General features: G+C 36.0%; 1 protein-coding gene across 8 annotated transcripts in view; it reads left to right on the plus strand.

Annotated features, from left to right (window-relative positions):
• The window catches only part of ZBTB20 (zinc finger and BTB domain containing 20), a 607,051-nt gene that overhangs the window by 561,840 nt on the left and 25,837 nt on the right, over window positions 1-19,374 (plus strand). For 7 of the 8 annotated variants that reach the window (XM_060770782.2, XM_060770779.2, XM_060770784.2 and 4 more), the window contains 2 exons: window positions 9,457-9,558; window positions 19,135-19,322. In XM_060770782.2, coding sequence (XP_060626765.2) covers window positions 9,494-9,558; window positions 19,135-19,322 — 253 coding nt within the window. In that variant the 5' untranslated portion in view covers window positions 9,457-9,493. The remainder of the gene's footprint in view (window positions 1-9,456; window positions 9,559-19,134; window positions 19,323-19,374) is intronic. The other variant, XM_060770783.2, reaches the window with a different exon arrangement.

The raw sequence follows: 19,374 nt of genomic DNA on the forward strand, positions 1-19,374 counted from the left end.
GCTCCGCTACCAGGGGGTATGTAAGACAACTGAAGCTCTGTTTTTAACAGAGACATTATTCATGCTGCTTGTAACAGTAACCTCCTCCAAATGAAACACAGACAAAAGTCTGGAGAAATCAATGTCGGCTGAGTGCAGGCATTCTCCTGATACTTCCTGTTTTTCATGTGCGGTACTCAGGTTATTGAGACTACAGATTATTTCTACCTAGGAATCTCTTGGAGTTTTTAAAACTCACTAAACTGATGCATCTGTCAGGTTTTCTGTTAGAGACGTTGTGTATGCAAGAGCTGTGGGTATGGACAGAAGTTAGGTGTTTTAACACTTTCCACAACACTTCCTTTGTTTAGTTGAATGAGGGTAAACTAGCTGAAAGTTGGAGGAGCATTACTGTATTTTCTTAAATACTTAGTGAGAGAAGGCAATCAGAATAACTAGCAGTTATTCTATGGTAAGGATATTTAGCATCTTTTTCTTATCAGTCAGAAAAGTTGCCAGAATAACTTTGAATCTCCTTCTCAAGAATCATGAAAGACACCTGCTTGAAACAAAAAACTAGAGTAACCTATGTGATCCATCCTTGCAATGTACATTTCATAGTTGTGTGTAAAAATTTAAAATACCAAGAAAATTGTCCACTGAGGGAAATCATAGGAGCTATTGCATGTATTATATCTATCTATCTATTTATCTATATCTATCTATCTATCTATATTGTTTGTACTTAGTAACATTTTTCTTTGTGAATAATTATGAATACAAAGGTATATTGCTTGTGTGAGCAACTCTTCTGGCTTTTGAAATGTCTAATAATATACTCATAAAGTAGCAATTAATAGTTGAGATCAGTCATTGCAATTCTGATATTATTATAACTGTCCTGTAAAGTTAGCGGAGTCTCTGTGACACAATCGGTTAGTGCATTCGAGCCCACCCAGGGACACTCTGCTTTTTCCACCTGAACATATGAGGAAAGAGCTTCCTAACTGTGAGAGCTGTTCAGCAGTGGAACTCTCTGCTCAGGACTGGTGGAGGCTCCTTCTTTCGAGGCTTTTAAACAGAGGCTGGATGGCCATCTGTCAGGGGTGCTTTAAATGCGATTTTCCTGCTTCTTGGCTGAGGGTTGGACTGGATGGCCCACAAAGTCTCTTCCAACTCTATGATCCTATGATTACTCCATATCAGTGACATTTTTATTTAAAATACTTCATTTACACAAGGTTTTCTAGACTGTAAACGTAAAAGAAGCCAAACAAGATGGAGCAAATGAGAATACAGAATTTAAGGAACTTTGGCAATATTTTATCATCATGACTTTTGAGAAGATTTTTCCGGGTTAAAAAGTAGTCTTATACACCAGAAAATATTTATTATCTTACTTATAATCAGGACTTTTTCCAGATCCTTCAAAAACAAAAAAAAAGGAATGAGTGGGATCATTTCTCCCATGGATCTGTTTTGGAGTATTAGTTACAGACCCAGGCAGGATTGAGGTGTTATTGTTAAAATATTAAGAAAGGTTTGGAGAAAAGGAAGGAAAATAGGATAAATAATAATAATAATAATAATTTATTTCTAGCCTGCCCTGTCTCCCCAAAGGGACTCAGGGCTGTTTACACAGAAGAAAAAGGCAAGCATTCAATGCCTTGGTTAGCTATAAACACATCAAAAATAACCAAAATCCCTTCATTTTCTCTATTTTATTCCCTTTAAACTTATATTTCCAGTCAGTAGTATAGTTTTTTGATATCTCCCCCTCCCCTCCCCCTTTTCCCTTTCTTGTTCTATTCTTGATTCTATATACATATTCCCCTTTAGTTGATGGTTTTTATTAAATAATTCTCTTCCTCCCCCTACCCAGATTTTATTAAATAATTCTCTTCCTCCCCCTACTTTCACTCTTTTTTATGATACTGAATAAATATACGTACTAATAAAATGACTGTATTTTTTTTAAAAAACCAATAATACATGGTAAAAATTAATAACAGTGAACTTAAAACAGAGAATTAAGCATCAAGAATAAAAATAAAACAAAGACAATCCAATAAGACATAATAAATTAAAACGTGAATAAACATTATAACATATACCCTAAAAACATTTAAGATACAGTAACATTAAAAATGGCTGGCTCCGGTGTTCATTTAAGATGTATCGTAGCAGCCATATGATGCGAGTGGGATTGGCCAGTGGTATTCTTAGTCCTCCTCCTCTCCATACACTAAAGTGCATAAGTGCATTTTGAGAAGTTTCTAAAAGAAGAGTGAGGGTTGGAACCATTTTTATTTCTTTAGGGAGAAGGCTGAGACAGTGCTGTTAAAACTCCAAAGGATTTTAAAAGGATAGAATAAACAGAACATGAAAACTGGAAGCCACATAAATCTCTTTGGGGGTATTAACAGCAATATCCCTATGGTAAGTAAGGCTAGGAATATGTGAAATGACAGGTCAAATTATGTTTTAGAGCATTGTGATTTTTATGGTCAGAATCACCAAATGGATAATGATAGTTGAGGGAGTTAGGGGTTATGGGAGTAGAAAGAAGAGAGATAACAAGTGCCTTACACATGTGTTTTTGAGCTGTTAATATAATACTTTAATGCAGGGCTTCCCCTGTTCTGAAAATTTCTTTAAGCCATTCCTCGGAGAACTAGGTAACAAATAACATAATGTGTGAAATGATCCTAAAATTTTACTAGTTAATACAGCATTAACATATTAGGAAATCAAGCAAGTCTTAAGAAAAAAAAATACCAGTCATGTTTGTCTAATGCTGTTTGTTGTTGTTTTGTGCTTCTTGAAAAATAATCTCCCCCTTTCAGACTTGACATCTCTGTGATTTTTGAACAGATTTGGAAAAATCACCAATATTTTGACAGGGTTTCTTGGCAATGAAATGTTCCTGAAACTCATTTGTCATAACTAGCCAAAGCAATGGATTTTACGGATACATTGTTGTGACACAGCCAATTTCAAGTTGCATGGTCTATGGTGATTTTAGATGGTAGCATCTTTCTTTCTCATAAGAAAAGTATTTGGGGAAATTGTGTTTCTCTTCATGGTTTCTCTCATCACCAGTTGGAAAGAGATCAATAAAATGAAACTAAAAACTCTGATACACTTTTATGGAAACATTGAATTTTCTGAATGGACCATTACTGGGTTTTTGTGAAGGTCTTAATTAGATTTTTAAAACTAGTCTGCTTTACTTAATTGGGTTAGCAGCTCTCCCTCTTTACCTTCTTGCATAACCTGATCTTGAGAGCTCACCTTATCTACTTTTGTATCCTTTTCCATCACAGTATTCAGATGCATTCTAAAGTTTAACATTAATTGATCATTCCAAATCTTGCCTTTCCAATTAATTCATTGTCATTGCTTCATTAATTGCCAGTGCCAACCGTTTCAGATTTGACAAGATATAACTGGTTTCCTAGTTCTATACTTCTGAGCAGATTGAAATGGATATGCAAGATTTGTCCAAGGACATAAGAAGATTCCTAGTCATGCAATTAGAATCCATCTGATTCAGTTTGTGCAATTGCTGGTACTGGCACAGTATTGATTTTGAATGTACTTGGGATGATATGTTGGCAATAGATGAAGAGACGAAGAAGACATTGTTTCAAACCAAATAACCCACTTTCGACAGGCATTAAACTGCCTCTTTGGATAGTATTACATTCCATTTTGAAGAAAGTTAATATGTAGCTAAGTATGATGTATTCATTACAAAGATATTGTAGTTTATATTGTGTTATGTGCAGCCTAAAGGAAACAATATGCTTCCTTTCTACCTTGGATCTTTGAAGTGTAAGAATCCTATGTGATTCTTCTGCTGTTCCCATAGCTCACGGGGAAAAAAATACTGTTGTTATCAAAACATTTGAAGTTGAAAATATTATGTGTAATTATTTGTATGTCTCTAAGCTAGATAGTAAAATGCTTCAAACGTACCAGGAGATAGTAGAGAAATAGTAATTTTTCAGTAACTCCTGAATAAACAATCTCTCTATGTCCTTGGTTGAACTTTAAAAACCGAAAAATCATTTGATCTTGACTGAGCTGAAATGTTATGTTTCCCACTGCCAAATCCGAGCTGCAGTTGGTTAAGCAAGAACTTTAGCTTGAGCAAAGTGAAACTTTATAGGGTATTGGATGAGAATGCAACAGAGAACTAGTTACAGATAAAGTGGTGGTTTTTTTTTCTTCAAGGGGAAAATGAAGACTGTGTGACAACACTGGGAACATGATGTAGACTTTCATTGTATAAATATGCATTCATTTCATTTCCAGATTTCAGTACAAAAATGCCCTTGGGAATAGAAGGGTGGTATTTCTCTTTCCTATTTCCAGATGCTTCCAAAAAACGGGCCTGCCTTTACCAAACTGTAAAGCAGTATCAAATCATTAGAATGGGATATTGGAAAGAATTGATCTGCACAGAAATGAATGACTCTAGAAATTATTGTGTGTGATATAGAAATGCTGAGATATTTTGTCCTGGTAGAACAAAGCTTTCCAATGCAGAGAAAACTCTATATGGTAGCTTAGAGGCACTTCAGCTTCAAAATAGAAAATATTTTGTTCACTGTTAAAGCTTCACCGTGTGTTACACTACCTCCATTATAATGTCAGTCTCCTCCAGCACAAACAACATAACTGGGAAGATTGCTTCTTCTAGGTGCAAAGACTGGCTCCTGTCCCAGTAGGCACAATCTGTTAAGTATGGCACAGCATAGAATTTGCAAAACATACTGTACTAGCCTAGAGTAGTGATTCTACCTAAGATAAGGAAAGCCTACTCTCCCATACATCTTTTTTGAGCAATTTCTTATCTTTTTATGGTATTCTGTCCCATAATAGCTGCCTTGAAATAAGTTTAAAACAATTCCATCCCCACAAGTATTTGTGGTATCTTGTCCTTTTCTGTTCACTCCAAAATCTAAATGTTAGTTCAACAGTTTTGGGGGAAATCTGTGCAAGACAATGCCTTTCCTCTGTTTTGGCTAGGAGTTGATTGTATCCTCATCTCTTGTCAGTAGCTATGATTTAAAATTGTATCTCCAACAAGAAGTGGTAGATGCTTTTCTTCAGGGTGGATTGATTTAAATAACTTAACAAAGAAAAGAAAATACTAACTTAGATCACAGATATAAATCAAGTTTGCAATTTTGAAATCAGTGTATTCCTTGAAATAATGTGCATTATAATTATTTTTCTGAGTCAAATGTACATTCCATAGTGCAAGCCAAGGTGTGTCTATTAACACATAAGCCTCGCCCTAGTGAGTTAAATTGACTTCTTATTCTTATATTTATTTATGCTCCACTTTCATCTCTTAATCAAAATGGCTCATAATGCAATCTAAACAATGCAATCTAAAACCTACGACAAATACATATTAAAATGTAATTGAATCTAAAATTGTTAAAACAAAACAGTTCAAATTACATAAAATCTTTACAAACTGTTAAAATAATTTAAACATTATGAGATAGTCTCTGAGTTGTTACTAAAAACATTCTGCCTTGAAATCCTGCGTGAATAAAAAGGCGTTTGCCTGCCGGCAGAAGGGCAAAAGAGAGGTGGCCTCCCTAGGCAGAGAGCTAGGATCCTTATACACTTCCAAGAGAAGATGGTTTTTCATCAATCAAGGAGAAACAAAATACAATGAGCCATAAGAACAGAGGCCTCTGCAATATCACTTGTGTATCACAGTATCAGCTGCATATTGGTTCTGATACCAAATATACAGTTATCTTAACTTGTAACCATTGATAGACCTATTCTGAATTTGGACTTACAAACTTGTACATTCAGCTGGAGGGATCAGCTGTGTACCCACATCAAGAAACTCTGGATTAAGAGACTTGCAAAAAAGACTTACAAACTTTGATTTGTTATTGATAAACTTTTGATTTTCAAAAAGAACCTACAAATCTGTGCATTTTGCTGTAAGAATTAGTTGTTTATCCCATATAAGGAAATCTTTTGGTTCAGAGAATTGCATGTAGTATACTTTGTAGTAGTTGCCAGTACACTGAATGTGTTAGTATTATAAGCATATATATGAGATACATTATTGTGAGCCTATAACTGTATTATTTTTTGGTCTATAGAGGCCTTGCGCCTTCGTATTTCGGGGAATCCTTGCTCTCTAGTGTTCTTTGTAGGCTAAAGCCAGCACACAACAGAACAGACATAAAATAAACATATAAATTAAAACATGAATTTAAAATCATGATAAAGATTAAAACTCATTATTAAAACCATGCAATCCGAGATAATAGTCAAAAAGCCATTCCAATTCTCATTGCACCTTTTTCATAATCACTTATTGCACTGCACTTTATTTACTCTTTTCATTTCTAAAGGTGTGGAGCCCCCAGTGGTGCAGTGGGTTAAACCCCTGTGCCGGCAGGACTGAAGACCGACAGGTCACAGGTTCAAATCCGGGGAGAGGCGGATGAGCTCCCTCTATCAGCTCCAGCTCCTCATGTTGGGACATGAGAGAAGCCTCCCACAAGGATGATAAAAACATCAAACCATTCGGGCGTCCCCTGGGCAACGTCCTTGCAGACGGCCAATTCTCTCACATCAGAAGCGACTTGCAGTTTCTCAGGTCGCTCCTGACACGACAACATCTCTAAAGGTTGTTATACATTAGGAAGTTGTAAACTTTTTGTAATGAACCCTTCTTATTATTATTATTGGTATTTATTTTTTTCTAGCTTTCTAGCTTTTTCATAATTGCAGACGCCAGGACCTTGGAGCCTTTTCAATATGATGTCACAGAAGAGATATTGGTAAAGGCTTATATATTAGACAGTCCCGTTTAAGCCCCTTACCTAATAAACACAAGCATAGAAGTTGCCTTTTCCCCAACATAAACACTAGCAAAGAAGGAGCTTACTATCTACCATAACTCCCACGTTTTCAAGACTTCATCACATTATAATCACAGAGAACTGCAAATTTCTAAAAAAAAAAAAAAAATTACTTCTGTCATTTAAACAAAGAGAAGGATAACTTCAGGTAGTTGGAAAGATAGTTGTGAATATTAATGGCTGAGGATGATGGATTGACTGGATGCTGATTTGATATAATGTACCTCTGTAGAAAAGTAACTATGAAAATCAGTACACTTAGACTCTTTCTACCATGCATGTACTGTTTTAGTTTCAGGGTAAATGCACCTTCTGCTTATGTGCCTGGTAAGTAATAGGATATGACAGACCATATCAGAGAAGTGGTGCTGATTAATGAGCAACTCAGGAAAGGAGGCCAACAAGTGATGAAGGGTCACAATCCAATTTATGAAAGGGGGAAAGAGGAATATCAAAGCATTAATATGAGGAGTTGCATAGAAAGGATGTTAATCAGCATTGCCTTTATAAAAGATGGAAATATTTTACTGATTTTATCTCCCTAGAAAGTCAAAACTGGATATAATTGAAAAATAAACATTGTAAAATATATTTTAAGGACCCCACTGCCTTATTTTGAACAAAATTATTTTTTACTGAAAGTTAGACAACTAATGGTGTTCTTGCTTGAACCAAATGAATGATTTAAATCTTATTGACCAGGAACAAAGCATAAAACAGGGTCTGTACATATCTTTGTCTTGTAAAGTGATAGAATTTATTTATATTGGAGGCATCTCTCTTTCATTGTATTGGTAGTTGAGTAAAATTATGTATATTCCTCATTATACACCTTATTCCCCCGTCCTAAACTGAAAGTCTTATCCCACCTTTTACCCTTTTTTGACCCCCCTCAATAGCATTTTTCTATCCCTACCTCATCCAGGGTTTTATCATTTTACCTAGTCCATTTGGCCTGCCCATTCTGTTTGATTTTATATTGTATTGATTTGCTTTATTTATTTTATTTTGTCACTGTATGTATTTTATTCTGTTGTAAATTTTGTTGTCTGCGTTCTGTATTTTATTTTGCTGTATTGTATCTTTGGGCTTGGCCTCACGTTAGCCGCCCCGAATCCCCTTTGGGGAGATGGTGGCAGGGTATAAATAAAGATTATTATTATTATTATTATTATTATTATTATTATTATTATTATTATTATACACTAGCATAAATTTTCATAATGTGAACAGAATCCAGAATCCTGAGAACCCTGTATTTCATTTTCTTTTCATTAGTAAGTTTCTATGCCTAATAATTGGGGGGGGGGGGGGGGGCGGACTTATATACAATGTTTTAAAAATGTTTGATGACATAATATAATCATAATTATAACTTTATTTTTGAATCCTGCCTCCCATCTCCCCAAAGGGATTCGGGGCGGCTTACTTGGGGACAAACCCGATCAACATAGTTTAAAATGACACAATATAGTTCATAAAACAACATCATAAAGCAATATAAAGTAAACAACATCATAACACAGTATTAAAAGAACAATCGAGCAAACAACCAGTACCCTGATATAGTAAATATTTACTGGACTTGAGTGGGTGGGCTAGTGCAATCCATTGCGAGGACAGGGCTGATGGATTAGGTGCAAAAATCAGATGACAGAATTAGAAGTAGAAGACCAATATACAGTAGAACCCTATATCTATGGGCAGTAGTAAAATGCAAGGGCTAGATCTTGGGTCAAAGCTAGGACCAAAATTATCTGGGGAACTGTCTAATCAAAGGCACAGTGGAACAACCACGTTTTTAGATCTTTATGAAAAGTGGACAGGGTGGGTGCTAGCCTAATCTCTCTGGGGGGGGGAGTTCCAGAGCCAGGGAGCCACTACCGAGAAGGCCCCCTCTCTCATCCTCACCAGCCCTTACTTAAGCCAGACAGATTATAATGATTAATGAGATTGTATTTTATTTATTTTAAGTCTGAACCCTAGATTTAATTTCATTTTAACATCTGGTCTTATTTAATATATTAATTTTATTCTTCTGTTTAGTTTTATTGCATTTTACCTTGTTTCAACTTGAGTTGCATTACGCCAAAGTTTTGATAGTGTCCAGTTTACAGATTTGCACCATAGTTCTGTACACAACTAGATTATATTTACTAGCCCAATTTAATTGTTTCATGTTTAAATCAATAAACCCTCATTGTGTATACTGGGCTAGCGTCAAGGTAATCAACTATATCAGATTCCACCTGTAAGTATGGTTCAATTTGCTGATAATAGTGCACTCTTTGATACAGATGTTGCAATACTTTACCATCTATTACTTCTTTTGATTTTTTAAAAGGTTGCCCTTCTCAAGCAAACTTCTTCTCAATCCATGATAAATTGTAAGAAGACTAATGAAAATTATGTTATGTGTGCTGTACTCCACTCTGGATAGAAAATAATCACATTTCCTCCAGTTCTGAAACAATGGCATTTGTTTGGTGTCAAGTGTGTCATTTGGTGTCATTTACAATCTGTTATGAAAAACCCCCTCATGCTTCATTTTGTTTCTTTCCAGTACAGGCACAGCTTTTCTCCATTTTCTGCCCCAATGAATGTCTGCGCTAGGTCCAAAGCTTGGAGTGATTTGCCTGAAGAGTGACAACATTTACAAACCACTGTAAGTTAATTGGGCATCCTATTACTGTGGGCAAATGAAAAGAATCATCTGAATTTTGCAAGCAATTGCAAGCTTTCACATTTTCATCCACTTTCTAGAAAGATGAAAGCTTGTAGTACTGTTTTACCTATATAATGCAATCTCATCTGCATTACGTGTGGCAGTTTGGAGGAGGCAATATCAAAGTTTATGGGACAGCTGTCAATACGATTAATGGTTTAAAAACAGCCATTTAGATTAATATGTGCTTTGATTCAAAAAATAAAAAGAGTTTTTTGCACAGCAGTTCTCCAGAATTTAAAATGAGATGTTTGGTCATGTCTTCATTTTATATACTCAGAAAAAAATACTTGATAGTTCAGGCAAGCCATACTTTATGATTAAAATCAAAATATGGTTATTTTAGAAGACAAGCATAATGTCAGAGTAAGTTTTGCCTGAAGTTGTCACTAACTGAGACTGAGAAGAAGAATGAGGATACATGAGGTCAATAGAAATGATAAATTTCTTATAACCAAAAGTAAAGGAACCCCGATAAAAGAAACTGATTGGACAAGAGTGATAGACTATACGGATCAGATAAGTAATAACACAGAACAATAAATAGAAGAGAGAATGGAAAGAAGAATATGGATTAAAGAAGGAAAAGGAACATCTACTTGGAAGATATGAAGGAAGTCAACGAGAGAGACATTTCCATCTGTCTCCAACTCACTTTCTTTCTTTCTTTCACTCTACATCCCCCCTTTTCTTTTCTATTCTCCCTTCTTCTCTCTTTTACTTTTTACCCTACCCCTTCTACACACCCCACCTCCCTACCTATATTCCCTCAAATTATTCACCTTTCCTATACATTCCTTTCTTTCTTACTATCTTTCTTTTCTTTTGTAACACAAAGAGAATTTTCAATAAAGATTATTTAAAAAAAATAGAAATGATAAATTTGCCCATTCAGAAATCAGTATTTTAAATTCTCCATTTAAATTCCAAAACAAACAGAATGGAATGCAGGGTAAAGCCACTATCAGACGATGATCGTGTAGAAGTGAACCAAGGGTACAGTTGTAACGTATTTAAAAAAACAAACAAACAAAACCCACAAAGTTTGAAAACTTGGCATTATATTAAATGTCCTTTGACCAGAAGCTGGTCACTTGGAGTGCCTCTGGTATTGCTATGAGAAGGTCCTCCATTGTGCATGTGGCAGGGCTCAGACTGCATTGTAATAGGTGGTCTGTGGTTTGCTCTTCTCCGCACTCGCATGTCATGGACTCCCACTTTGTGGCCCCATTTCTTAAGGTTGGCTCTGCATCTCATAGTACTAGAGCACAGTCTGTTCAGCACCTTCCAAGTCACCCAGGAGGAGTCTCTGATTTGGTATTAGCCATGGATTGAGGTTCCAGTTTTTCAGGTTCCGGGTTTTAGCTGCCACTTTTGGACTCTCACTTGCTGAGGTGTTCCTGTGAGTGTCTCTGTAGATCTTAGAGAACTGTTTCTTGATTTAAGGCGTTGGTATGCTGCCTAATATCTGAACAGGGTATCAATCCAATATTTTATTTATTTATTTATTTACAGTATTTGTATACCATTTTTCTCACCCAGAGGGGAACGCAAAGCGGTTTACATATAAGTAATGGCAAAATTCAATGCCAGTACAAACAATTACAATTATACACTACAATTAGACATAAATCAAGTTAAAAACAGTACATCCACAAGCAATTGAAAATAGCCCAACTAAACTAATACTATATCCCATACTATACCATAAACTCTGTATTTATGTGATATTAATATTGGCATACAATAAGTAAAAGCAAATAAAGACAATCTTATCTTAATGCAATACAGTTTTAATGTATTATAAAAATAGCTTTGTGAATGACGTGTTATCTCTTTGATTTTTTGCTAGTTTGTAGGGAGACACGGGATTATAGGGGGACATTACTGACATAGAATGACATATATCGCATTGAAGGAAAGGCAAATAAATATATATCTCTGATGTTGTGAATGATGTCATTGGCTCCTGTAATATTGTTCTCAGAGTAGATATGGGGACAGAGTTGGCATCGTGTCCCTGTATTACCTTCCATGTTATGTATCCTCTTGTAGATGTGCAGTTATTTAAAATTTGGGGGCTGCCTGTAGGATAATAAAGCCTCCCAGAGCATATGAGAGGGTTGTGTTATTCTCCAGTGTTAGTTATAGGCCATTGATGGTGAATTTAAGTGGTCTCAGCTGTGAGTGTTCTGTTATTCTGTGGTTTTTGTCTGTCATGTAGTAGTAATGGTTCCTGTATATTAGTCTTGCTTTGCCAATTTGTTTCTTCACTACTTTAGATGGTTATTGTAGGTTGAGAAATGCATGTTGTAAATCTAAGCGTTTTGAGACTGTGTCTTTTTTTGGATGCAAATGAGTTTTTTTTCTTTAAAAAAAGAGGAAAAATAACTCTATTGAAAAGGGAAAAAAGAAGGGGAAAATGGGAAACATCATAGAATATAGTATGTTACAGAGCCATGTTTATTTATTTATTTATTTATTTATTTATTTATTTATTTATTTACAGTATTTCTTTCTGCTCTTCTCACCCCACCAGGTACTCAGGGCGGATTACAATGCACATATACATGGCAAACATTCAATGCCATAGACATACATCATATATAGACAGACACAGAGGCAATTTAACATTCCAGCTTTCTGGCTTCATGAGGGTTAAATTGTTCACATGAGTCTATTGTATCGTCAAAAACATAGAGGGGGAGGGGGTATCATTATACATGTTCTTTAATATAGGGAGGAAGTGAAGTAAACGATAAAAGTTCCAACTATAACATCTTCTCTAACAAGAGTAACAAATTATCCTTCAAGATCCATGTTGATTTCTTTTATCTTCTTTTAAGATTGAATCCATGTCTTGTAGATTTGGAACAGATGTACAGGCAGTCCCCAAGTTACAAACAGGAAACACATTTTAATTATCATTTGCATCATTATTATTGTTGTGTGCCTTCAAGTGGTTTCCAACTTATGGCAGCTCTAAGGAGAGCTGCGCAGAAATATATTTTCTGCACAGAAAAATGCTATACAAAACAACCCCATGTGAATTTTCTACAGAATAAATCCAAAATTGCAAATAGTTTTCATTTCTATTGTACTTTGAGCCTTTCGTACTATATTCTACATTTTTGGCACTGTACATAATCAGATCTTGTTAAATGGGTTGTATTTTTGTTTTGGTATATTTTTGTCTTACCTTCCTCCATTTTAATCTGAAAATAAAAATTCGAAAATTGAAGGTTTGGAAGTAATTTTGGCATGAGAAATCTTGGCGTGTGACCCATTTTCCTTATAGCTGTGCAAATACTACATTTTCTTTTTATATTGTCAAACAATGTATTTATTTATTTACCTTATCCATCTACCCAGTCTGTTTCCTTTTCCTTTCTGTGAATTTCTAAGAAAAGAAAAAGAAGGGAAGCTCAGAATATACGTTTTTCTTTTATTCTGCCAATTTGTTTCACTTGAGCTTTCATTTTCCAGCTGAGTAGACGCATCATTGGGCTGTATAATTTTAACACTTATGGCAGAGATTTTTTTAAATCTTTTTTCTAAAAGGGAGCTTAGCCGACTAACCTCTGGCATGATGACCAGGAGGAAGAGTCTAATGGAAAATTCTGAGGTCTGTTTGTAATGTAGCCTGCAGCCTGGTAGCTCTCTGCTGCCCTCTGTAGGCTGTCTATATACCTGGCACCCACCAAGGTTTTGCAAGAACTTTTTTCGCATGCTGTGCTCTCTGAAACATACCAGGATTATGTAATTCCTTTATATAACCAGAGACAATGTTCTTGATTAATAGTAAAGTGGCTTTGCATTCTATTGTATGATAAGGTGCTTTCCTACATAGTTCTTTATTTCTTTATTCTTTTAAGGGACTGAATTGCTTTTTCCAAAGTTTTTCTTTAAAGGGAAGCTTTGTATGATGGTAAAGGGGAGTTGCAATTACAACAAAACCTCAAATAAAGTGGTTTTGTTGTTGTATTCACTCTGTGCTTATTCTGATTGCAACATGCTTTCCTTGCAGTACTTTTAGAGATTTCTGTTACATATTCTCCCATATTTGACTTAATAATCTCATACATGATCTGTTTTAGGTTATACTGTACAGATAATTTAACAATCCATTAGCTGGGGAAAATCCAAATGTCTACCTTTTAAAAAAATCACCCATAGATATTTTTTAATGTTTAACGAGCCATTCCTAACATTTCTTTTCCCTTTCCCTCTTCAAAAATCTGATTAAGCTATACTCTGTATGCTACTGTAAACATACTTCAGCCTCTGCATTGAAAGCTGATTTTTTTTTTCCCCTGGGCCAATTTAGTTAACATCTCCTTCTCCAGATTTACTTCATTTGTCTTCATCTTTTTTTTTTCATCCTTTGTAAAATCTCAATAATTAAACTGAACATTGTTCATTTTCTTTCCTTAAAATTCTAACTCAAAACAATATTCTACTTTTAATTTCTTCACTGCCTGCTCGTCTGCATTAAACAGAAACTACTAATTTGTATGGAAATATTTATTTTTGAAATCCATCCACATTTTTACACCATAATTGTCATCATACTTCAGTGTTTTGGTCCTTTAAAATTCTTCAGCTTTTTTCAGGAACACACTCACCATGATGCTTCTCAAATTAGAACCAAAACCGATGGGTTCCAATTACACAGAAGTTTTTTTTGTTGTTAAATGCTATAAATAATAAGGTCCAGCCTATGTTCGTGACCATATATCCCCCTATAAACAAGTGCGGGCTGGGGAGGCCTTCCTCTCAGTCTTGCCTCTGTCTTTAGTGTGGTTGGTGGGGACAAGGGAGAGGGCCTTCTCAGTGGTGGCCCCCTTGCTCTGGAACACCTTCCTCAGTGAACTTAGACAAGCCCCTACATGACAACACTTTAGGAAAGATTTAAAAACTTGGTTTTCCAGCAGGCATTAGATATTTTTTAGACAGTAACTGGAACTGATTGTCAATCACTTAGCACTTTATATCTACATTCTCTGCATTCAGCTGTGTTGCTATATTGATTACATGGATATTTTAACTGATTCTATTTTTAATAGAGTTGGTTTTATCCAATTATATACCTGGTTTAATTAATGTATTTTTTTTCATGTTGATGTATTTTATTTTATGTATTACGTATTTTATGTGTGGTATCTTTGTGTGCTGTTTTATAAGCTGTCCCAAGTCCCTATGGGATATGTTAGTGGGGTATAAATAAAGACTTGTCCACAGCTGCATGGTACACGGTAGACTCCTGCAGAACTGAGAGTATCCCTCTTGTCCTTTGCTGAATGTAGCATTTGTTGTATTTTCTTGGTGGGTCTGTAGATAGTTTGTATGTTGTGTTTCTTCATCAGCTTCCCTATGCGGTCAGTGGATGTATGGCAAGAACACTTTTCCTCTGGGTGGATCTTCGTCTTTACTATCGTGGCTTGTTCTTGGTCTTGCAGCTCTTCTGATGTCTGAGGTGGAGTATCCACAGGCCTGTAGAGCCCAGTTGAGGTGGTTCAGTTCATCTTGGAGGAGGTGGGGTTCGCAGATTCTTTTTGCACGGTCTGCCAAGGCTTTAATGGTGCTTCTTTTTTGACTTAGGTGATGGTTGGAGTTTTTATATAGATATCTATCTGTGTGTCTGTAAACGGTGTGACCCAATTGTTGATCTGGTTTGCGGATGATATTCCTTGATAGTTTGAAGAATGCTGAAAACTTACATAATGAAACAATGGACAATACCTTATCATTTAGATTTAATTTCACGTAAATTCTGGGAAGATATAGCTCTTGGCTATATTTTATAATTAGTAATGGATTTAAAATAAATAATAGTCATGGACTTTAATTATACTATTGGTGGTTGTTCCTGATGCTTGTTTTATTGTTGTTATAATGTTGCTTATGTTATTTTTATATTGATTATTGCAGTTTGTACATGTTATGCAGTTTGTACATGTTATGTTTTATACCCGAAGGGTATAAAAATTAAATTATTATTATTATTATTATTATTATTATTATTATCCATTCCACAGTTAAACATTATGGGAAAATGATAGGTTTCCCTTTTATTAGAGGTTGATAAGAAGAGCTTTGATGACCCTCTGTCAGAAATTCTGGAAATTGTTGCAGCAGGAATTGGACTAGAAAATTAGTAACATTTCCAGACATACATACAAGGTTTTTGTAAAGTGTTGTTGTGGGCATTATTCTTTGCCAGCTTTCTTTGCCAACAGTAGTAGCTCTGTGGGGAAAAGCATCTCAAGGTAAAATTGATGGTGCAAAGAATACAAAAGAATACAAAGAATACAAAATCGTTAATAATCTCATGTACAGGGACTATAGAGTAATAAAATACACATTAAACAAGTTGAACTGCAGGCAAAACAGGAAACTGTCCATTCTGAGAAGGCAAAGTTTCTACAGTTCTCATCCTTGTGGCAACATAGAAGCAGAGCAGGGGCGGTTCAACCCATTACGCAAAGTAAGCATTTGCAGTACAGGGGCGCTCTTGGGGGAAAATAGACCTTGACATATGTGAGTTGTAGTTACTGGGATGTATAGTTCACCTACAATCAAAGAGCATTCTGAACTCCACCAATGATGGAATTGAACCAAATATGGCACACAGAACTCCCACGATGAACAGAAAATATTTATCAGTGATTGGTTTGGGGGGGGGCCAAAATACTCTTTGCTTACCATTGAAAATTACCTCTGAAGCAGAGGGACACAAAAAGCATACAATCTGGTGCTTCATGGAGATTTGTTCATGTAGAAGATTTATTTTTGCAGATGTCCAGTATTGCAGTTGATTAAAGAAAATAATAACTCTAAACTGATTAAGTTGTTTTCAGTAATATGATCGGTACTGTATTACTTTCTTCAAAATTGTGCTCCTGCAAGCAAGCTTGATTGTCTTTATGATGCAGGCATCAAATTGTGCCTTTGCTTTTGTAAGCCGCCCTGAGTCCCCTTCGGGGTGAGAAGGGCGGGGTAAAAGAACCCCAAATAAATAAGCTTATTTTTATTGTAATTACTCTTATTATTTCAGCTTACCTAATTATTAATGTAGCACTCTCCCATTAATTGCTCTGATAACACACATATTTTTAAAGACCATTTTAAAGTAAACTTTCTCAAATAAGTAAGTTGCATCACATGTTCAGCAATATGTGGGGTGTCTGCAATCACATTTTCATAGATATTTAAATTTTAAATTATGACCAGGGGCAAGGTAAAATACCAACCTGCCTTAAAATGGCAGTTGTAAGACCAGTTTTGAAAAAACTGTCCCAGGATCTCTTGGTGTTAAACAACTATCCGCCTATTTCCAATCTCCCCATTTTGGACAAGGTTCTGGAGTGAGTGGTTGCTACTCATCTCCAGGAATTCTTGAATGGAACTGATTATCTAGTGTGTCTTTAGGCCTAGCTACGGAACAGAGACAGCTTTGGTCGCTTTGGTGGATGACCTCCTCAGAGAACTAGGCAGGGGGAGTGTGTCCCTATTGGTTTTTCTGGACCTCTTAGTGGCTTTTGATGGCATCGACCATGGTATCCTTCTGGGTCGACTCTCTGGGATAGTACTTGGAGGCACCATTCTACATTGACTCTGTTGTTCCGTGAGGGCTGGACCCAGAAGGTGGTGATGGGGGATGCCTGCTCGGACCCTTGGCCATTGGCTTGTAGAGTCCCGCAAGGCTCGATTTTATCCCCCAAGCTATTTAGCATCTACATGAAACCGTTGGGGTGGTCATCCATCTATGGCATACAATTCTATTACTCGTTTCCAACTAAAGCCAAGGAAGCTGCCTTGGTCCTAAACCACTGTTTGACTGCCGTGATGGGATGGATGAGGGCTAACAAATTGAAGCTCAATCCAGACAAGACAGAGGTCCTCCTGGTCAGTCAGGTGGTCAATCAGGATATAGGGTAGCAGCCCATTCTTTACAGGCTAACACTCCCCCTAAGGATGCAAGTCCGCAACTTAGGGGTTCTCCTGGATTCAGCGCTGACCCTGGAAGCCCAGGTGTATATCATAGTCAACTTGAAGGCCATTAACAAAATACCCCTAATTTCTTAATTCCTGGCATTCCCAGGTAAAGTTTAAGAAAAAAAATCCTTTCTGAAACCATGGAAAATAGCTGTCAGTCAGTGAAAGCAGTCCTGAACTAGATTAGCCATTGGTCTGACTATAAAGTAGCTTCCAGTGATCCATTTAAATGTGGAAGTAACTTCAGCATGTGTTTAAACAGATCAGGAAGCTTTAACTCCTTTCTTCTCATTGTTGATCATTGGTTTTGTACTACACCTGTTTTTGTGTAACTGGAAGTCAAACTGTTTTCTTAAATTACAAGAATTTATGTTGACCTAATTCTTAATAGTTAATTCTTAATTGCTTTGTAATGAGCATGAAAACAGTACAGTACACATGACTGATAGTAGACAGTTTGCTGATATATATATTTAGTTTACAATTACAATCTAGAATGGTTTTTAGACTCTTAGAGGGTTTTTTAAAGTATTTAATTTTTTTAATGTTTTCAGCATTGTAGTTTTTTTTAATTTGTTTTAATTTGTTCATTACCCCAGGAGGTCTTGTCGGCTTGGAAGCAATGCAGAAATACTATAAATCTATACATTCATACTTTGAATCACATTTTGTATTGATCTCCCTACCTGACCAAGATCTAGCATGAGGGCCAAAATGATGAACTAGTTAGTTATACTGTATATGGATTGTGGAGACTTGAACTCCAATGATAACTGTTCCCTTGTGACAAAAAACCCTCATATATGTAAAACTACGTGTCATATGTACTCATGTATAAGTTAGCCTCATGTGTAAGTAAGTTGAGGGTATGTCTGGGGATCATAATTATGGAGGGGGTTCATTCCACAAAGGGTAAAAACACAATCACTGCCTCAGAGGACCATGCTTCTTCCCCATGGCAGAAGAGAATAGTGGGATCAGTGCTTCTTTTAGGTTCACCCAGGACAGAATCAGCTCTAGCTTTTGCCACTCTAATCATTGAAGGGGATGGTTCCTTTTTTAATAAGAGTTAAACTACAGTACTTAAACTGGTTCATGGAGAAGTCAACCCAAGTTTTTGGAGCCGATTGTTTACCTATTTCTAAACATAAGCATGAGTATACACCATCTATATTACAATGTGCATTTTTTCACAAGTACAACCATTAACACTGTCTCTTTTAAAAATATATTTTATTTATTTATTTCTGTATTTGACTTTCTCCTAATTGCCAAAAGTAACTGAGCAGGTTTTACCTACTGTGAAATCACCAGACAGAGGTTTGCCTTCCATATGCTTTTAAATGATCCCTAGACTATTGCATCAGTATTATAGATACAAGGAATGGCATGGTTCCAAATCAAGAGTATGGAAAAGATGCTTTTTCCTTTTTAAGTTAAACATTTTATAAAATTCTAAAAATGTTCTCTCCTACGTATGCAACCAGTTCCCTCAAAAGTCTCTTTGTTTGTTTTCAGGAAAATACCCAAGACAGTTGAAAAACAGAAGGAGTTTGAGGAGAATGAGATTACGCAGACGGGTGCATACAGCGCCAAGTTGGGCCTTTCCTGCCTGAACTTTGAAACTGACCCCTCTCTGAGCCCAGTTCTCATCCATTCATCACATTCATCAACAAACCTGCACACACGTACAGGGTCACTTGATTGTAAGTATGGTAATGCAGTTGGAGATATATGTTCTTCTCAATTTCCCATGAT

Source organism: Anolis sagrei, chromosome 3 (assembly GCF_037176765.1).
Source record: "Anolis sagrei isolate rAnoSag1 chromosome 3, rAnoSag1.mat, whole genome shotgun sequence".
Classification (NCBI taxonomy): Eukaryota; Metazoa; Chordata; class Lepidosauria; order Squamata; family Dactyloidae; genus Anolis; species Anolis sagrei.